This window comes from Oncorhynchus mykiss, chromosome 28, assembly GCF_057628025.1.
Source record: "Oncorhynchus mykiss isolate SJ-2025 chromosome 28, ASM5762802v1, whole genome shotgun sequence".
In the NCBI taxonomy this organism is placed as follows: domain Eukaryota; kingdom Metazoa; phylum Chordata; class Actinopteri; order Salmoniformes; family Salmonidae; genus Oncorhynchus; species Oncorhynchus mykiss.
The window spans coordinates 5947338-5966467 of record NC_143049.1 but is presented as its reverse complement, the minus strand read 5'-3'; the positions used below and the strand labels follow the sequence as shown (position 1 = coordinate 5966467).

Sequence of the window (19130 nt, the reverse complement as noted above, 5' to 3'; positions counted from 1 at the left end):
TCGCAGTGTTGCGGCGTCACTACAGCCTGGGGTTTGATCCTAGGTTGTGTCATTACCGGCCATGACCGGGAGTCCAACAAGGCGGCGCACAATTGGCCCAGTCTCATCCGGGTTAGGGGAGGGTTTGGCCGTGGGGGTCTTTACTTGGCTCATCACGCTCTAGCGACTCCTTGTGGCGGGCCGGTCGCCTGAATGCTGACTTTGGTTGTCAGTTGAAAAGTGTTTCCTCCGACACATTGGTGCAGCTGGCTTCCGAGTTAAGCGGGCGGGTGTTAAGAATTGTGGCTTGGCGGGTCATGTTTCGGAGGACGCATGGCTCAACCTTCGCCTCTGCCGAGCCCGTTCGGGAGTTGCAGTGATGAGACAAGATCTTAATCACGAAATTGGTGCAAAAAAGGGGGTAAAAATTACAAACTTTTTTTGAAAAGAAGATTGTGGAATCTGTACTGTTAGACTTCAGTGCAGCCTTTGATCTTATTGACCGTAACCTGTTGTTGAAAACGTATGCTTTATGTATTTTCAACCTCTGCCATATTGTGGATTCAGAGCTATCTATCTATAGAGTTTTCTTTAATGGAAACTTCTCTAATGTCAAGCATGTCATGTGTGGTGTCCTGCAGGGCAGGTCTCTAGGCCCTCTACTATTTTCTATTTTTACCAATGACCTGCCACTGGCATTAAACTAAATTTGTGTGTCCATGTATGCTGATGATACAACCACATACTCGTCAGCAACCACAGCTAATGAAGTCACTGAAGCAAAGAGTTTCAGTCTGTTTTGGAATGGGTGGCCAGTAATAAACTGGTCCTGAACATCTCTAAAAGTAAGAGCATTGTATTTCTAGTTCTAGACCTGGTGTGGCTGTTGAACAAGTTGAGGAAATGATTTGGTGTTACCTTAGATTGTAAACTGTCATGGTCAAAACATATAGATTCAGTGGTTGTAAATATAGGTCTGTCCGTAGTAAAGAGATGCTCTGTTTTTTTTGCTTCTACAGGCTCTAGTTTTATCTTATCTTGATTATTGTCCTGTCTTATGGTCAAGTTCTGCAAAGAAAGACCTAGTTAATCTGCAGCTGACCAAGAAACAGAGCAGCACATCTTTATCTTCATTGGAGGGCTAATATTAATATTATGTATCACATTTCAGGAGAAGACCCAGATGCAGACAGTGTCGAAGTAACAAAGGTTTATTACTAGAACAGGGGGCAGGCAAAACGACAGGTCAAGGGCAAGCAGAGGTCAGTAATCCAGATCAGAGTCCATAAAGTATGGAACGGCAGGCAGTCTCGAGGTCAGGGCAGGCAGAGGTCAATAATCCATGGTGATGTGACATGGTACAGAACGGCAGGCATGGTCAGGGCAGGCAGAATGGTCAAAACTAGAAAACAGGAACTAGAAACAGACATGAGCAAGGGGAAATACGCTGGTAGGCTTGACAACCAAAATGAACTGGCAACAGACAGAGAACACAGGTATAAATACACTGGGGATAATGGGGAAGATGGGCGACACCTGGAGGGGATGGAGGCAAGCACAAAGACAGGTGAAACAAATCAGGGTGTGACACTATGCATGCCAGTCTCTCTTGGTTAAGAGTTGAGGAAAGACTGACTGCGTCACTTCTTGTTTTATAAGAAAACACGAATGTGTTGGAAATTCCAAGTTGTTTGCATAGTCAACTTACACACAACACTGACAAACACACTTACCCCACCAGACATGCAGTCCCCAGGTCCAGAACAAATTCAAGGAAACGTACAGTATTATACAGAGCCATGAGTGGATAGAACTCCCTTCCATCTTATATAGCACAAGTGAACAATAAAACCTGGTTTAATAAAACAATATAAAGCAACACGGCACAATGCCTCTCCCCCATGTGACCTACTTGTTGTGTATATGTACTGACATGTATGTGCTACTGATAGATGCACTACATGCATCTACATGTTAATGTTTTGAAATGTATGTCAATTGTATTTTTTTGTTTGTTATCTTCTTATGGATTAGCGGGATTTGTTAGCAGGATTTGACAACATCCGATGAAATGGCAGAGTGCGAAATTCACAAAAAAAATAAATAATAATATTTAACTTTCACAAGTGCAATACACCAAATTACAGCTAAAACTTCTTGTTAATTCAGCCACCGTGTCAGATTTCAATAAGGCTTTACGGCGAAATCTAACCATGTGATTATCAGAGGACGGCGCCCCATCAAACAAACACATGACAATCATATTTCAACTCACCAGGCGCGACAAAAAACTCAGAGATAACGATATAATTCATGCCTTACCTTTGAAGAGCTTCTTCTGTTGGCACTCCAATATGTCCCATAAACATCACAAATCGTCCTTTTGTTCGATTAATTCCATCGTTATATCCCCAAAATGTCAATTTATTTGGCGCGTTTGATTCAGAAAATCACCGGTTCCAACTCGCCCAACATGACTACAAATGATCTAATAAGTTACCTGTAAACTTCGTCCAAACATTTCAAACAACTTTCCTAATACAACTTTAGGTATTTTATACCGTAAATAATTGATATAATTTAAGACGGAATAAACTGTATTCAATAGCTATAGATAAAATGAAAGTGGAGCGAGCACTAGGTCACGCGCCCCAGTACACTAGACTCGACCCTCGTTCTGAGTAGTCATACTTCTTCATTACTCAAAAGAAAAACATCAACCACTTTATAAAGTCTGGTGACATCTGGTGGAAGCCATATCAACTGCAAGCATATTTCTATTAAAACGGGCTTGCCATAGGAAACCAATGGAAAACAGATTGACCTCAAAAAACAATTTCCCTGGATGGATTGTGTTTGGGGTTTCGCCAGCCAAATCAGTTCTGTTATACTCACAGACATTATTCAAACAGATTTAGAAACTTCAGAGTGTTTCCTATCCAAATCTACTAATAATATGCATTTCTATATATATTATATATATTATATTATATATATAATATCCTAGCTTCTGGACCTGAGTAGGAGGAAGTTTACTTTGGGCTTTTCATCCGGACGTGAAAATAACGCCCTCTATCCCAGAGAGGATTTATGTGTTGGACCACAGTAAGACTAGCTGCTGCCATTATCATTGGCTAACGGGGACCCTAATAAATCAAATCAAATCATTTACATAACCAAAATATTGTATTTTCAGCTGTTTGAAGCTGGTGTACCATTGTTCCTGTTCCCAAGAAAGCTAAGGTAACTGAGCTAAACGACTAGCACTCACTTCCGTCATCATTAAGTGATTTGAGAGACTAGTCAAGGACCATATCACCTCCACCCTACCTGACATCCTAGACCCACTCCAATTTTCTTACCGCCCAAATAGGTCCACAGACGATGCAATCTCAACCACACTGCACACTGCCCTAACCCATCTGGACAAGAGGAATACCTACGTGAGAATGCTGTTCATCGACTACAGCTCAGCATTTAACACCATAGTACCCTCCAAACTCGTCATCAAGCTCGAGACCCTGGGTCTCGACCCCGCCCTGTGCAACTGGGTACTGGATTTCCTGACGGGCCGCCCCCAAGTGGTGAGGGTAGGTAACAACATCTCCACCCCGCTGATCCTCAACACTGGTGCCCCACAAGGGTACGTTCTGAGCCCTCTCCTGTACTTCCTGTTCACCCATGACTGCGTGGCCACGCACACCTCCAACTCAATCATCAAGTTTGCGGACGACACTACAGTGGTAGGCTTGATTACCAACAACGACGAGACGGCCTACAGGGAGGAGTTGAGGGCCCTCGGAGTGTGGTGTCAGGAAAATAACCTCACACTCAACGTCAACAAAACTAAGGAGATGATTGTGGACTTCAGGAAACAGCAGAGGGAACACCCCCCTATCCACATCGATGGGACAGTAGTGGAGAGGGTAGTAAGTTTTAAGTTCCTCGGCGTACACATCACAGACAAACTGAATTGGTCCACCCACACAGACAGCATCGTGAAGAAGGCGCAGCAGCGCCTCTTCAACCTCAGGAGGCTGAAGAAATTCGGCTTGTCACCAAAAGCACTCTCAAACTTCTACAGATGCACAATCGAGAGCATCCTGTCGGGCTGTATCACTGCCTGGTACGGCAACTGCTCCGCCCACAACCGTAAGGCTCTTCAGAGGGTAGTGAGGTCTGCACAACGCATCACCGGGGGCAAACTACCTGCCCTCCAAGACACCTACACCACCCGATGTCACAGGAATGCCATAAAGATCATCAAGGACAACAACCACCCGAGCCACTGCCTGTTCACCCCGCTATCATCCAGAAGGCGAGGTCAGTACAGGTGCATCAAAGCTGGGACCGAGAGACTGAAAAACAGCTTCTATCTCAAGACCATCAGACTGTTAAACAGCCACCACTAATATTGAGTGGCTGCTGCCAACACACTGACTCAACTCCAGCCACTTTAATAATGGGAATTGATGGGAATTGATGTAAAATATATCACTAGCCACTTTAAACAATGCTACTTAATATAATGTGTACATACCCTACATTATTCATCTCATATTTATACGTATATACTGTACTCTATATCATCTACTGCATCTTTATGTAATACACGTATCACTAGCCACTTTAAACTATGCCACTTTGTTTACATACTCATCTCATATGTAAATACTGTACTCTATATCATCTACTGAATCTTTATGTAATACACGTATCACTAGCCATTTTCAACTATGCCACTTTGTTTACATACCCTACATTACTCATCTCATATGTATATACTGTACTCTTTATCATCTACTGCATCTTGGCTATGCCGCTCTGCACCATCACTCATTCATATATCTTTATGTACATATTCTTTATCCTTTTACACTTGTGTGTATAAGGTAGTAGTTTTGGAATTGTTAGTTAGATTACTCGTTGGTTATTACTGCATTGTCGGAACTAGAAGCACAAGCATTTCGCTACACTTGCATTAACATCTGCTAACCATGTGTATGTGACAAATAAAATTTGATTTTGATTTGATTTGAAAAGTAAAAAATGCAAAAATTAAACTTAAGACTGGGAAGCATAGAAATAGTGCACATAAAACAGATATACAGCTTCTTAGACTTGCTTTCAATGAGAATGACAGATCTATACCACAGATTTCTATATGATTTTGATCAGGTCGCCCAAAAAGTGACATATTGCAGCTTTAAGGGAAAAACAGCCGACCTCTAGATGTATATTTATTATTTTTCTTTATAGTGTGCTGCGTGGTTAGAACTCTCTGTTCTTCTCTTCTTACTGTCTTCGTTATAGTGTGCTGCGTGGTTAGAACTCTCTGTTCTTCTCTTCTTACTGTCTTCTTTATAGTGTGCTGCGTGGTTAGAACTCTCTGTTCTTCTCTTCTTACTGTCTTCTTTATAGTGTGCTGCGTGGTTAGAACTCTCTGTTCTTCTCTTCTTACTCCTTTATAGTGTGCTGCGTGGTTAGAACTCTGTTCTTCTCTTCTTACTGTCTTCTTTATAGTGTGCTGCATGGTCAGAACTCACTGTGAGTGCATGCATGTGTGCATTGTCTGAGTTTGTGGTGAATTTCTTTAGTGTGATTAATGACAGTCAGAATATGATATGATGAGATGGGGGCAGCAGTGACTACATGCACCTGTTCTTTTGCTGTTCATCACACACACAATCACGCACACACGCACACACAGTGAGAGAGAGAGAGAGAGAGGTGATCTCATTTTCATACTCCGTGGGGAAGCTGTTTACTCATCGTCAAATAGACAGTGCCAGGCTTAAAGTATTCAATCACAGAGCCTCCGTTGGAGACAGACAGGTCGAGTCATGAATGAGGTTAGCCCCTCTACTCCCTATAAGGTGCCACTCGCCTATCATTCTCAAGCATGCTCCTCTTCCTTGCGCTCCTGCGAGCAGTGAGTATTTCTAATACTCGTTTTGATGTGTCACTATAGGATATGACCAAGTCCTGTATCGCAGACATGCTCTCCGAAGCCAGGGTAGTTTGTCCCAACAGCATCACCCCTCAGAGGCTCCAACACTAAAGAAGTATGCACCAACAAAGGTGCAGTGACATCCAGTCGATAAAGACCTCATAAAACGTATGAATGGTTGCCCAACGTGCCATAAAGCACATCTCCTGTAAGGAGATGCCTTAGAACAGTGCCCAAGAGGTAGCCATGCCTCTGGTGGAACAAGCCCTTCCGGACTGTAACCCTTGCTATTAAATTTGCCAGTACAATAGCCTCCACTATCCCAAGGGATAGCCGTTAACAAGGGAAGGGACCCCCTTTGCAGGGAGGTGCCAAAAAAATGCAGAGGTTGTTGCTGCATTACTCTTGCTTCATCCAAGCAAATGCGCAAGATGCATACTGGACACAAACGTTGGAGACCCTCTTCTGTAAACGGGATGAGATGCATACTGGACACATACGTTGGAGACCCTCTTCTGTAAACGGGAAGAGATGCATACTGGACACAAACGTTGGAGACGCTCTTCCGTAAACGGGAAGAGATGCATACTTTTCACAAACGTTGGAGACCCTCTTCCGTAAACGGGATGAGATGCATACTGGACACAAACGTTGGAGACCCTCTTCCGTAAACGGGAAGAGATGCATACTGGACACAAACGTTGGAGACGCTCTTCTGTAAACGGGAAGAGATGCATAGTGGACATAAATGTTGGAGACCCTCTTCCGTAAACGGGAAGAGATGCATACTGGACACAAACGTTGGAGACGCTCTTCTGTAAACGGGAAGAGATGCATAGTGGACATAAATGTTGGAGACCCTCTTCTGTAAACGGGAAGAGATGCATACTGGACATAAACGTTGGAGACCCTCTTCTGTAAACAGGAAGAGATGCATACTGGACACAAACGTTGGAGACCCTCTTCTGTAAACGGGAAGAGATGCATACTGGACACAAACGTTGGAGACCCTCTTCCGTAAACGGGATGAGATGCATACTGGACACATACGTTGGAGACCCTCTTCTGTAAACGGGAAGAGATGCATACTGGACACAAACGTTGGATACGCTCTTCCGTAAACGGGAAGAGATGCATACTGGACACAAACGTTGGAGACGCTCTTCTGTAAACGGGAAGAGATGCATACTGGACACAAACGCTGGAGACCCTCTTCTGTAAACAGGACACGATGCATACTGGACACAAACGTTGGAGACCCTCTAATGTTCCTTTTGGTCAGTACCCAACACTGAGGTCCTACGTTCGGTAGCGTCACGGTTCATCTGAGAACAGTTCAGTATGAAGACAAGAATCTAGTCGTGCTGTGGAGAGCATCAGTGAGCGTAGTCTCTTCCACAAGGAAGAGAGGTGAGAATTACCAGGGGATCGGCCTGTGGCCCCTCATTTGCCAATTGGTCTGTCTGTCTCCAACAGACGCTGTGTGATTGGATACATTTAGCCAGTAATCCGACCTGAGCGAATCCTATAGTGACACATCGAAACGAGTATTAGAAATATAACGCCATCCCTCCTGCTCTCTCTTTCTCTCTCTTGCTCTCTTTCTTGTCTCATCGCTACAACTCCCGTACAGGCTCGGGAGAGACGAAGGTCGAAAGCCATGCGTCCCCCGAAACACAACTCAACTCAACCAAGCCACACTGCTTCTTAACACAGTGCGCCTCCAACCCGGAAGCCAGCCGCACAAATGTGTCAGAGGTAACACCGTGCACCTGGCTACCTTGGTTAGCGCGCACTGCGCCCGACCCGCCATAGGAGTCGCTGGTGCGCGATGAGACAAGGATATCCCTACCAGTCAAGCCCTCCCTAACCCGGACGATGCTAGGCCAATTGTGCGTCGCCCCACGGACCTCCCGGTCGTGGCCGGCTGCGACAGAGCCTGGGCGCGAACCCAGAGTCTCTGGGGGCACAGCTAGCGCTGCGATGCAGTGCCCTAGACAACTGCGCCATCCGGGAGGTCCCTGCAAGTTCATTATTACTTACATTGTACAAGTATACATATCGAAAAATAAATATACATATTTTTATATATTTTATATATATTTTATATATATTTATATATAAATAAATGGTGGGACCAACAGCAATAATAATAGTGGTAGTGGACATGGGATTCCCATTAACAACAACTACAACAACAATATTAATGAGAACAACAATACATTAAAGCAATGGTAGTAGACCAGTGTCAACATGACTGAGAAGACACATGACATGGTATGAAAGACAAAACAAAACAAAATGGGAAATATTATCGACATTACTTTGCACTTTTCACTGGCTGTCCCTCAGGTTGTGGCAGGAGGACACATACAGTGCCTTGCGAAAGTATTCGGCCCCCTTGAACTTTGCCACATTTCAGGCTTCAAACATAAAGATATAAAACTGTATTTTTTTGTGAAGAATCAACAACAAGTGGGACACAATCATGAAGTGGAACGACATTTATTGGATATTTCAAACTTTTTTAACAAATCAAAAACTGAAAAATTGGGCGTGCAAAATTATTCAGCCCCTTTACTTTCAGTGCAGCAAACTCTCTCCAGAAGTTCAGTGAGGATCTCTGAATGATCCAATGTTGACCTAAATGACTAATGATGATAAATACAATCCACCTGTGTGTAATCAAGTCTCTGTATAAATGCACCTGCACTGTGATAGTCTCAGAGGTCCGTCAAAAGCGCAGAGAGCATCATGAAGAACAAGGAACACACCAGGCAGGTCCGAGATACTGTTGTGAAGAAGTTTAAAGCCGGATTTGGATACAAAAAGATTTCCCAAGCTTTAAACATCCCAAGGAGCACTGTGCAAGCGATAATATTGAAATGGAAGGAGTATCAGACCACTGCAAATCTACCAAGACCTGGCCGTCCCTCTAAACTTTCAGCTCATACAAGGAGAAGACTGATCAGAGATGCAGCCAAGAGGCCCATGATCACTCTGGATGAACTGCAGAGATCTACAGCTGAGGTGGGAGACTCTGTCCATAGGACAACAATCTTGTATATTGCACAAATCTGGCCTTTATGGAAGAGTGGCAAGAAGAAAGCCATTTCTTAAAGATATCCATAAAAAGTGTTGTTTAAAGTTTGCCACAAGCCACCTGGGAGACACACCAAACATGTGGAAGAAGGTGCTCTGGTCAGATGAAACCAAAATTGAACTTTTTGGCAACAATGCAAAACATTATGTTTGGCGTAAAAGCAACACAGCTCATCACCCTGAACACACCATCCCCACTGTCAAACATGGTGGTGGCAGCATCATGGTTTGGGCCTGCTTTTCTTCAGCAGGGACAGGGAAGATGGTTAAAATTGATGGGAAGATGGATGGAGCCAAATACAGGACCATTCTGGAAGAAAACCTGATGGAGTCTGCAAAAGACCTGAGACTGGGATGGAGATTTGTCTTCCAACAAGACAATGATCCAAAACATAAAGCAAAATCTACAATGGAATGGTTCAAAAATAAACATATCCAGGTGTTAGAATGGCCAAGTCAAAGTCCAGACCTGAATCCAATCGAGAATCTGTGGAAAGAACTGAAAACTGCTGTTCACAAATGCTTTCCATCCAACCTCACTGAGCTCGAGCTGTTTTGCAAGGAGGAATGGGAAATAATTTCAGTCTCTCGATGTGCAAAACTAATAGAGACATACCCCAAGCGACTTACAGCTGTAATCGCAGCAAAAGGTGGCGCTACAAAGTATTAACTTAAGGGGGCTGAATAATTTTGCACGCCAATTTTTCAGTTTTTGATTTGTTAAAAAAGTTTGAAATATCCAATAAATGTTGTTCCACTTCATGATTGTGTCCCACTTGTTGTTGATTCTTCACAAAAAAAAACAGTTTTATATCTTTTTGTTTGAAGCCTGAAATGTGGCAAAAGGTCGCAAAGTTCAAGGGGGCCGAATACTTTCGCAAGGCACTGTAGCGTTGTCTGTGTACGTTATTTTGTCATTTAGAAGACACTCTCGTCCAGAGGGACTTACAGTAGAGACTGTATACTTTTGACTTCATCCTGGTGCCCCATGGGAATGGAACCCACAACCTTGGGGTTGCAAGCGCCAAGCTTGACCAACTGGGCCACATGGGACCCGTTGACTTAATGTTAACAAGCTGTTGGACTTATGTAATGTCTGAAAGGCTACAGATTCAGGTCAACAGTTGAGTTAAACACCCACATACAACCTCCCTATCAACCACCCTAGGTGCCCTATCCCCCCACCCTGACCGTCTGCATTTGCTGACTGTGTTGTTGGCTGATCCCTCCAGACACTTTAATCAAGGCAATTCATGCATATCAAGCACTGGCCCCCAGCTGCTAACACCATCTTGTGTGTGGTCCAGGCTTTACATCTATATTCATTCTCTACTACTGTAGTAGTGGCTGGCCTGCCTGTCAGAAATAATTAGCTGACGGAGAGAAGGTAGGATGGACTCAATTTTCTCTCTTAAAACTCATTTAGGCTGCTAATGTTGTCTGAGGTGTGATTATAGGACTAGTCATTACCCTTCGAGAACACACAAACACAGACAGACACTCATATACTGTATAGCCTGTACCATCACTAGGCTCACTTGTGCATGAATACATGCATGCCCAAATACACACACACACACATACACACACACACACACACACACACACACACACACACACACACACACAGTCTCTGGTTGCCCAGTGTGTGTTTTGAGGGCATTGTGCCCGATGCTGGTTTAATTGGCATGGCAGTGTGCCAAGTCATTGGAGGTAGAGAGTGTCTGTCTGTCTTTCTTTCTTAGCCCCAGTGTGTGTGTCTCAGAATAGATGACAGCCATCTGCCAACAGTACAGCCTATTGTCACTTTGCCTAGTTTCAGGACGATAGGCTGCTGAGCCCAGAATAGTGTTCTTGGTTTGGTTATCTAATGGTTATACCAGCTTGTTTAAGTGCAGGGTGTCTTCATGTGTTTGTTTTCTGATGAAGTGTCTCTGGACATGTTGTTGATTTGTGTATTGCATTATTTAGATAGAGAGTAATATAGATGAGCTCATAGACTCATACTGCACATGCTGATTTATGTACTGATCAGTGATTTTGATTGCAACCTGTCGTGCCATCCCCCAACCAGCTACTCCCTGTACATACACTCACGTCCCCAGTCGCTATTTCTGAATGCTGGTGTTTATCCCCTAGGGTACTGTATGTTTGCTCTTTCCTCTCTATCCTATAGTTGTACTTCATATGTTCACACACACACACTCCTCTGTGTGTTCTAACTCACTGTGTGTGTTTTCTCAGCTCCTGGGCTTCGTGTACGCCTGCTACGTCATTAGCGCCATCACTGAGGAGGAAGACAGCTGTGAGTACAAGAACTTAACTTGACACACACACACACACACACACACACTAAATGAACCACAACCTAACCACATAGCAAGACAGGAAAGGAGGAAGAGGAGAAAAGAGAAGAGGAGAGAGGCTCATTAAAACCTCCCTCAATCCCTCCTCCACCTTGTTGTCTCCTTCCTTACTCCCCCTCTCCACCTTCCCTCACCCTACCGGCTGGTATCCTTCACTCTGTGTGTCCCCTTCCCATTCCACACCCATCCAACCATTCCATTATTTTCATTCTCTCTCTCCCTCCCACCATTCCACACCCATCCAACCATTCCATTCTCTCTCTCTCTCTCTCTCTCTCTCTCTCTCTCTCTCTCTCCCTCACACCATTCCACACCCATTCCACACCCATCAAACCATTCCGTTCTCTCTCTCTCTCTGCATCACACCATTCCATACCCATCCAACCATTCCATCTCTCTCTCTCTCTCTCTCTCTCTCTCTCTCTCTCTCTCTCTCTCTCTCTCTCTCTCTCTCTCTCCCTCACACCATTCCACACCCATCAAACCATTCTGTTCTCTCTCTCTCTCTTCATCACACCCATTCCACATCCATCCAACCATTCCATTCTTTTCATTCTCTCTCTCCCTCCCACCATTCCACACCCATCCAACCATTCCATTCTCTCTCTCTCTCTCTCTCTATCTCTCTCTCTCTCTCTCTCCCTCACACCATTCCACACCCATCAAACCATTCTGTTCTCTCTCTCTCTCTTCATCACACCCATTCCACATCCATCCAACCATTCCATTCTTTTCATTCTCTCTCTCCCTCCCACCATTCCACACCCATCCAACCATTCCATTCTCTCTCTCTCTCTCTCTCTCTCTCTCTCTCTCTCCCTCACACCATTCCACACCCATTCCACACCCATCAAACCATTCCGTTCTCTCTCTCTCTCTGCATCACACCATTCCATACCCACCCAACCATTCCATCCTCTCTCTCTCTCTCTCTCTCCCTCACACCATTCCACACCCATCAAGCCATTCTGTTCTATCTCTCTCTCTTCATCACACCCATTCCACACCCACCCAACCATTCCATTCTCTTCTCTCTCTCCCTCACACCCATTCCACACCCACCCAACCATTCCATCCTCTTCATTCTCTCCCTGACACCCATTCCACACCCATCCAACCATTCCATCCTCTTCATTCTCTCTCTCACATCCATTCCACACCCACCCAACCATTCCATCCTCTTCATTCTCTCCCTCACACCCATTCCACACCCACCCAACCATTCCATCCTCTTCATTCTCTCCCTCACACCCATTCCACACCCATCAAACCATTCCGTTCTCTCTCTCTCTCTGCATCACACCATTCCATATCCATCCAACCATTCCATCCTCTTCATTCTCTCCCTCACACCCATTCCACACCCACCCAACCATTCAATTTTCTTAATTCTCTCTCTCTTCATCACACCATTCCATACCCATCCAACCATTCCATCCTCTTCATTATCTCCATCACACCATTCCACACCTACCCACCCAACCATTCCATCCTCTTCATTCTCTCCCTCACACCCATTCCATCCTCTTCATTCTCTCCATCACACCCATTCCACACCAATTTCACACCCTTGACCCAATTTTCTTTCCCTACAGTGTCCCCACTTTACCTTTATTATCAAACACCTGGCTAATCCCCACTTTCCATCTCTCTTTTTCATTCTCTCTCTCCATGTCTGTCATCCACCTCCCCAGCTGTTAGTTCTCATGGTGGTGGTGGGAGGTGGTAGTGTGAAAAGGAGACTGTTTGTCTTTTCTCCCACCCACCACTGCAACAGGTCCATCTTTTTCACAAGTACCTATATGGTTGTCTAGTACAGGGGGGGTTGAAGGGAGAGATCGAGAGAAAAGAAACTGGTGAAAAGTGTGGAGAAAGAGAGGAAAGACAAAAGAGTGGATTAGAGAGAGGGAGCGAGAAGGGGTAAGAGAGAGTAGTCTTGAAAACTTGACCCTAGGCAACTCGGGGTCGGGTGATTGATTATGAGATGGTCTGGTTTCAATTATGGTCTCTTTTGGCATAGAGGAACTACATCACTGCCTACGACACTACTTTATCCACTAGAATAAAACACAAAATAGAAGCTAGCAAGACGGAGATCACAGAGGTTATTTTTAATGAGTGCATTTCACAAGTGACTAGTTTGCATCAACTACCTTAACTAAAACCCCTGCAAAGGTATGCCTGCAAACTTTGGTTTTGAATCGCAATGTTCTGGCATGTCTGACTCGGAAGAGCCCCCAGAAAAGTTCCCCCTTCTCGACGTAGGCAGTGACATAGTTCCTCTATGCCAAAAGAGTCCATCGTTGAAACCAGACCCTACCCACCAGAAACAGATGTCAGTCTATTCAACGTCTATTCCACGTTGGGTCAGCGTCGACTTATTGAAATTACACGGAAACAACGTTGATTCAACCAGTGTGTGCCCAGTGGGTAATCTTATTAGGGGGGCACACATTTGAAGAACAGCTCATGGCAGCAGTGACCTCATAACCTTGAGGTCAAAGGTCACATTGACGGTTAACTAATCGGGTCGCAGGAAACATTTGAGTGTGGTGACAATGGTTAGTGTAATGCACATTTACAACGGCTGTACACACAAGTTTAGTGAGGGAGAGGACATTGTGTGTGTTTGGTTGGTGTGGAAGTACAACCACTTCTTTGTTGGAGATTCAGTTGCTGTGAATGTTTAGTGTTGCCCATCAGCTCTGACCATCTCGTAATCAATCACTCCTAAGTCATCCCCAGAGGGTGAGGGGGAGTCAACTTCAAAATGAGTCATTGACTTTTCCCTCGCTGCCGTTTCCCTTTTGCCTTTGTTTTGTCCGACCTCGGCGGCCCATCCATCCGCCATGTGGACAGATACTGTTTCTGTAAGGGCGCAGGTGACAGGCGTTCACTTTGAAAAGCACACAATGACAGAGAGAGAAAGTGTCTGTGTGTGAGTGCTACAATTTTTGAACCAGGGCGTCTGTAGTGACGCCTCTAGCACTGAGATGCAGTGCCTTACACCTCTGCACCACTCGGGAGCCACATGCATCTATCTTTGTACAAGAACAACATGGCTGAATAAAGAAGGGGGGAAGAAAAGTAAAAGAGAAGTGTTTGATTCAGCTTCTTTCCTAGTTTTAATTATTCAGTAGTTCTAGTCTGATCCTGGCTGGCTGGTCGTGTAAATGGACCGCTGTCTTGAAGCACAGCTTCCATGCCCATCCTTGTTTTTGTAATCAGCCCTGTGCATATGTACGTGACTTCTTTTATTTTCAATACTACACACACACACACACACACACACACACACACACACACACACACACACCATGTACCATGCCCCCTTAATTTACACACAAATTAAGTGCCATATTAAACTGTTCCATCTTGCATCTTTCCCCCTCTAATTCTGGAAGCAAGTGCAGGGAATGATTGTGTCAGGATCTATCTGTAAATGTAAAAGGAACTCTCTCTCTCCCTCTCTGTATGTCGTTCATTAAGGTGTATAAGTTAGGAGGTGTCTGGCCATTCCTTGCTGCCTTATTATGCCAGACTCTGTTCGATATCGTCCGGAAAATCCCCATCACCTGAGGAAAGGAGGGAAGATGAATGGAAGAGTGAGGTGGACAGGAGAAAGCAGAAATAGAGAGATGTACCTGAATAGATGTGTTAGGAAGGGAGGTAGAGAAAGGAGTGAAGATGAATGGAAGAGTGAGGTGGACAGGAGAAAACAGAAATAGAGAGATGTACCTGTTACGATCAACTAGGAGTGGTGGGTGGAATCAGGCGCAGAGAGCAGAGTTCTGTCGTTTGTCAAATTTATTCACCAGCGCAACAAAAGAATCACGCCAACACACAGGGCGTATGTAAGTTGCCAGTCCAAACAACAGGACAAAAATAGTCCGGAGAATAAAGACTCGAATAAATCACACCATCAAACACAGAGTAACAATTAACAAGCCCGCACAAATACCCAGCGGGCCTAGTGTCCTTAAATACCCTACAAACAAACCCTAATACAAAACAGGTGTACCCATTTACCCAAAAACCAAAACAAACAGAAAGGGAATCGATGGCAGCTAATAGGCCGGCGACGACGACCGCCGAGCACCGCCCGAACAGGAAGAGGCACCATCCTCGGCGAGGTTCGTGACAGTACCTAAAGAGATGTGTTAGGAAGGGAGGTAGAGAAAGGAGGGAAAGAAGCCTGCTCTAGAAAGAGAGAGTTCAAACACAAAGACTAAGCTCCTGAATATGTTATTTAGATGAGACACACATTCCTTTCACACAAAAACCCTCACAACAAACAAAGTCTCAGCGGAGCGATTTAGAGTAGAATACTCATGCTTGCTTTAAGACGATTGGGATAAAACACACACACACACACACTCTCTCTCTCTCTCTCTCTCTCTCTCTCTCTCTCTCTCTCTCTCTCTCTCTCTCTCACTCCGGCTAAGGAAAGCCAGGAATAACAGGACAGTGAGCATCACCGTCCTCTCAAGGATCAGCTTCATGTCTCTCAGGCTTTATGTTCCTATCAACATAAGCTGGAGTGTGTATGTGTGTGCGCGCGTGTGTAACTGCACACATACATGTGTGCGCGTCCAGTTATCAGTATAAAGCAGACATCCAGGCAGAGCGAGTGGAGGGGAAAAGCCTCTTTGGGAAGTAGGTCAGAGAGTTATCCTAGTGTTAGCGTGACGGCTAACTGCGGAGCTCCTCTGTACTGACTCACTGTTTCAGTAAAATCCCCTGGAGTCATAGGGCAACAGAGGGAGGAGAGAAGAAGGGTGGGCCTGGGGTGGTAGAGTAGGAGCCGATGGGCATCCGAGGGAAAGAGAGAAAGGAAGGAAGGAGAGGTGAATGAATGGGTATGTGTAACTCTGATCGGTAGAGACGTAGGATGCGTTCGTAAGTTCTCTCTGGCTATCTACTCTGAATTCAGAGCACTCTCATCTGAGTGAGCCAGAGCACAGAACAACTGATGAATTTAGGAACGATCAACACCCGTTGAATATGACTGGTGAAAAAACATAATTAAATTGTTGCCAGCAGCACAGTTTGTCACCAACGCTCTAGATAACATAAAAACAGCCCAACCCGCTCTGCTAGCGGGGTTAAAATGATCAGTATGAGGTGTTCTCTCATTGTGTCTGGAAGTAGCTAGCAAGCTAGCCAACATTAGCCAGTTAGCTTGGGTGCTTGACTGCCCTTGTGAGGTCAGACCTCTGGGATCAACCCTACTCCTCGGCCAGAGTGTAGAGTGTGCCCTCTGAACGCTCCCAGAGCGATACGCTCTGAATTTACCAACAAGCAATTTGACAACGCTCTGAATTTACGAATGCCCAGAGCGCACTCTGGCACTCCAGATTGAATTTACGAACACACCCATGGTTCTAGCATGGGCCCATACTCATCACCATCACAACGAGATCTGCCTGAACAAGGAGGGTGGGAAGGAGGAAGGGAAGACAAGAAGACAGAAAGACAAGAAGGAACGCAAGAAAGAGAAGTTGTTTTATCCCTGTTGTTTTATTGTTCTTCTTTCTGGCTCCCCATCCATCTCTCTCCTTCCCTGTTTTACCTTCTTTCTGGCTCCCCATCCATCTCTCTCCTTCCCTTTTGTTTTATCTTCTTTGTGGCTCCCCATCCATCTCTCCTTCCCTGTTCTTCTTTCTGGCTCCCCATCCATCTCTCTCCTTCCCTGTTGTTTTATCTTCTTTGTGGTTCCCCATCCATCTCTCCTTCCCTGTTCTTCTTTCTGGCTCCCCATCCATCTCTCCTTCCCTGTTGTTTTATCTTCTTTGTGGCTCCCCATCCATCTCTCCTTCCCTGTTGTTTTATCTTCTTTGTGGCTCCCCATCCATCTCTCCTTCCCTGTTTTTTTATCTTATTTGTGGTTCCCCATCCATCTCTCCTTCCCTGTTGTTTTATCTTCTTTCTGTCTCCCCATCCATCTCTCCTTCCCTGTTGTTTTATCTTCTTTCTGGCTCCCCTCCCATCTCACTCCTTCCCTGTTGTTTTATCTTCTTTCTGGCTCCCCATCCATCTCTCCTTCCCTGTTGTTTTATCTTCTTTCTAGCTCCCCATCCATATCTCTCCTTCCCTGTTGTTTTATCTTCTTTCTGGCTCCCCATCCATCTCTCCTTCCCTGTTGTTTTATCTTCTTTTTGGCTCCCCTTCCATCTCTCTCCTTCCCTGTTGTTTTATCTTCTTTGTGGTTCCCCATCCATCTCTCCTTCCCAGTTCTTCTTTCTGGCTCCCCATCCATCTCTCCTTCCCTGTTGTTTTATCTTCTTTGTGGCTCCCCATCCATCTCTCCTTCCCTGTTTTTTTATCTTATTTGTGGTTCCCCATCCATCTATCTCCTTCCCTGTTGTTTTATCTTCTTTCTGGCTCCCCATCCATCTCTCCTTCCCTGTTGTTTTATCTTCTTTCTAGCTCCCCATCCATATCTCTCCTTCCCTGTTGTTTTATCTTCTTTCTGGCTCCCCTTCCATCTCTCTCCTTCCCTGTTGTTTTATCTTCTTTCTGGCTCCCCATCCATCTCTCTCCTTCCCTGTTGTTTTATCTTCTTTCTGGCTCCCCATCCATCTCTCTCCTTCCCTGTTGTTTTATCTTCTTTCTGGCTCCCCATCCATCTCTCCTTCCCTGTTGTTTTATCTTCTTTCTGGCTCCCCATCCATCTCTCTCCTTCCCTGTTGTTTTATCTTCTTTCTGGCTCCCCATCCATCTCTCTCATTCCCTGTTGTTTTATCTTCTTTCTGGCTCCCCATCCATCTCTCTCTTTCCCTGTTGTTTTATCTTCTTTCTGGCTCCCCATCCATCTCTCCTTCCCTGTTCTTCTTTCTGGCTCCCCATCCATCTCTCTCCTTCCCTGTTGTTTTATCTTCTTTCTGACTCCCCATCCATCTCTCCTTCCCTGTTGTTTTATCTTCTTTCTGGCTCCCCATCCATCTCTCTCCTTCCCTGTTGTTTTATCTTCTTTCTGGCACCCCATCCATCTCTCTCCTTCCCTGTTGTTTTATCTTCTTTCTGACTCCCCATCCATCTCTCTCCTTCCCTGTTGTTTTATCTTCTTTCTGGCTCCCCATCCATCTCTCTCCTTCCCTGTTGTTTTATCTTCTTTCTGGCTCCCCATCCATCTCTCTCCTTCCCTGTTGTTTTATCTTCTTTCTGGCTCCCCATCCATCTCTCTCCTTCCCTGTTCTTCTTTCTGGCTCCCCATCCATCTCTCTCCTTCCCTGTTGTTTTATCTTCTTTCTGGCTCCCCATCCATCTCTCTCATTCCCTGTTGTTTTATCTTCTTTCTGACTCCCCATCCATCTCTCTCCTTCCCTGTTGTTTTATCTTCTTTCTGACTCCCCATCCATCTCTTTCCCTGTTGTTTTATCTTCTTTCTGGCTCCCCATCCATCTTTCTCCTTCCCTGTTGTTTTATCTTCTTTCTGGCTCCCCATCTATCTCTCCTTCCCTCTTTTTTCTTTTTCCACACTGTCAGTCTGCCTCCAACCCCATAACCCCCCAACCTCTCTCTCAGAATGTTATTGTGACAGATAGGTGGTCTTAGTCTCTGTTAGTTAAAACCTCTCTGGGATATCTGGGACACTAGCTTCCCACCTGGCCAAATGCCAGGGAACATGCAGAGTGCCAAATTCAAATAAATGACTATGAAAATCAAACTTTCATTAAATCACACATGCAAGATAGCAAATTAAAGCTACACTTGTTGTGAATCCAGCCAAC

General features: G+C 45.0%; 1 protein-coding gene across 2 annotated transcripts in view; it reads left to right on the top strand.

The window, feature by feature from the left end:
* Positions 1-19130, top strand: part of LOC110508383 (sodium/potassium-transporting ATPase subunit beta-1-interacting protein 3) — a 131004-nt gene that overhangs the window by 98630 nt on the left and 13244 nt on the right. For both annotated transcript variants that reach the window (XM_036966657.2, XM_036966655.2), the window contains exon 5: positions 11276-11336. In XM_036966657.2, coding sequence (XP_036822552.1) covers positions 11276-11336 — 61 coding nt within the window. The remainder of the gene's footprint in view (positions 1-11275; positions 11337-19130) is intronic.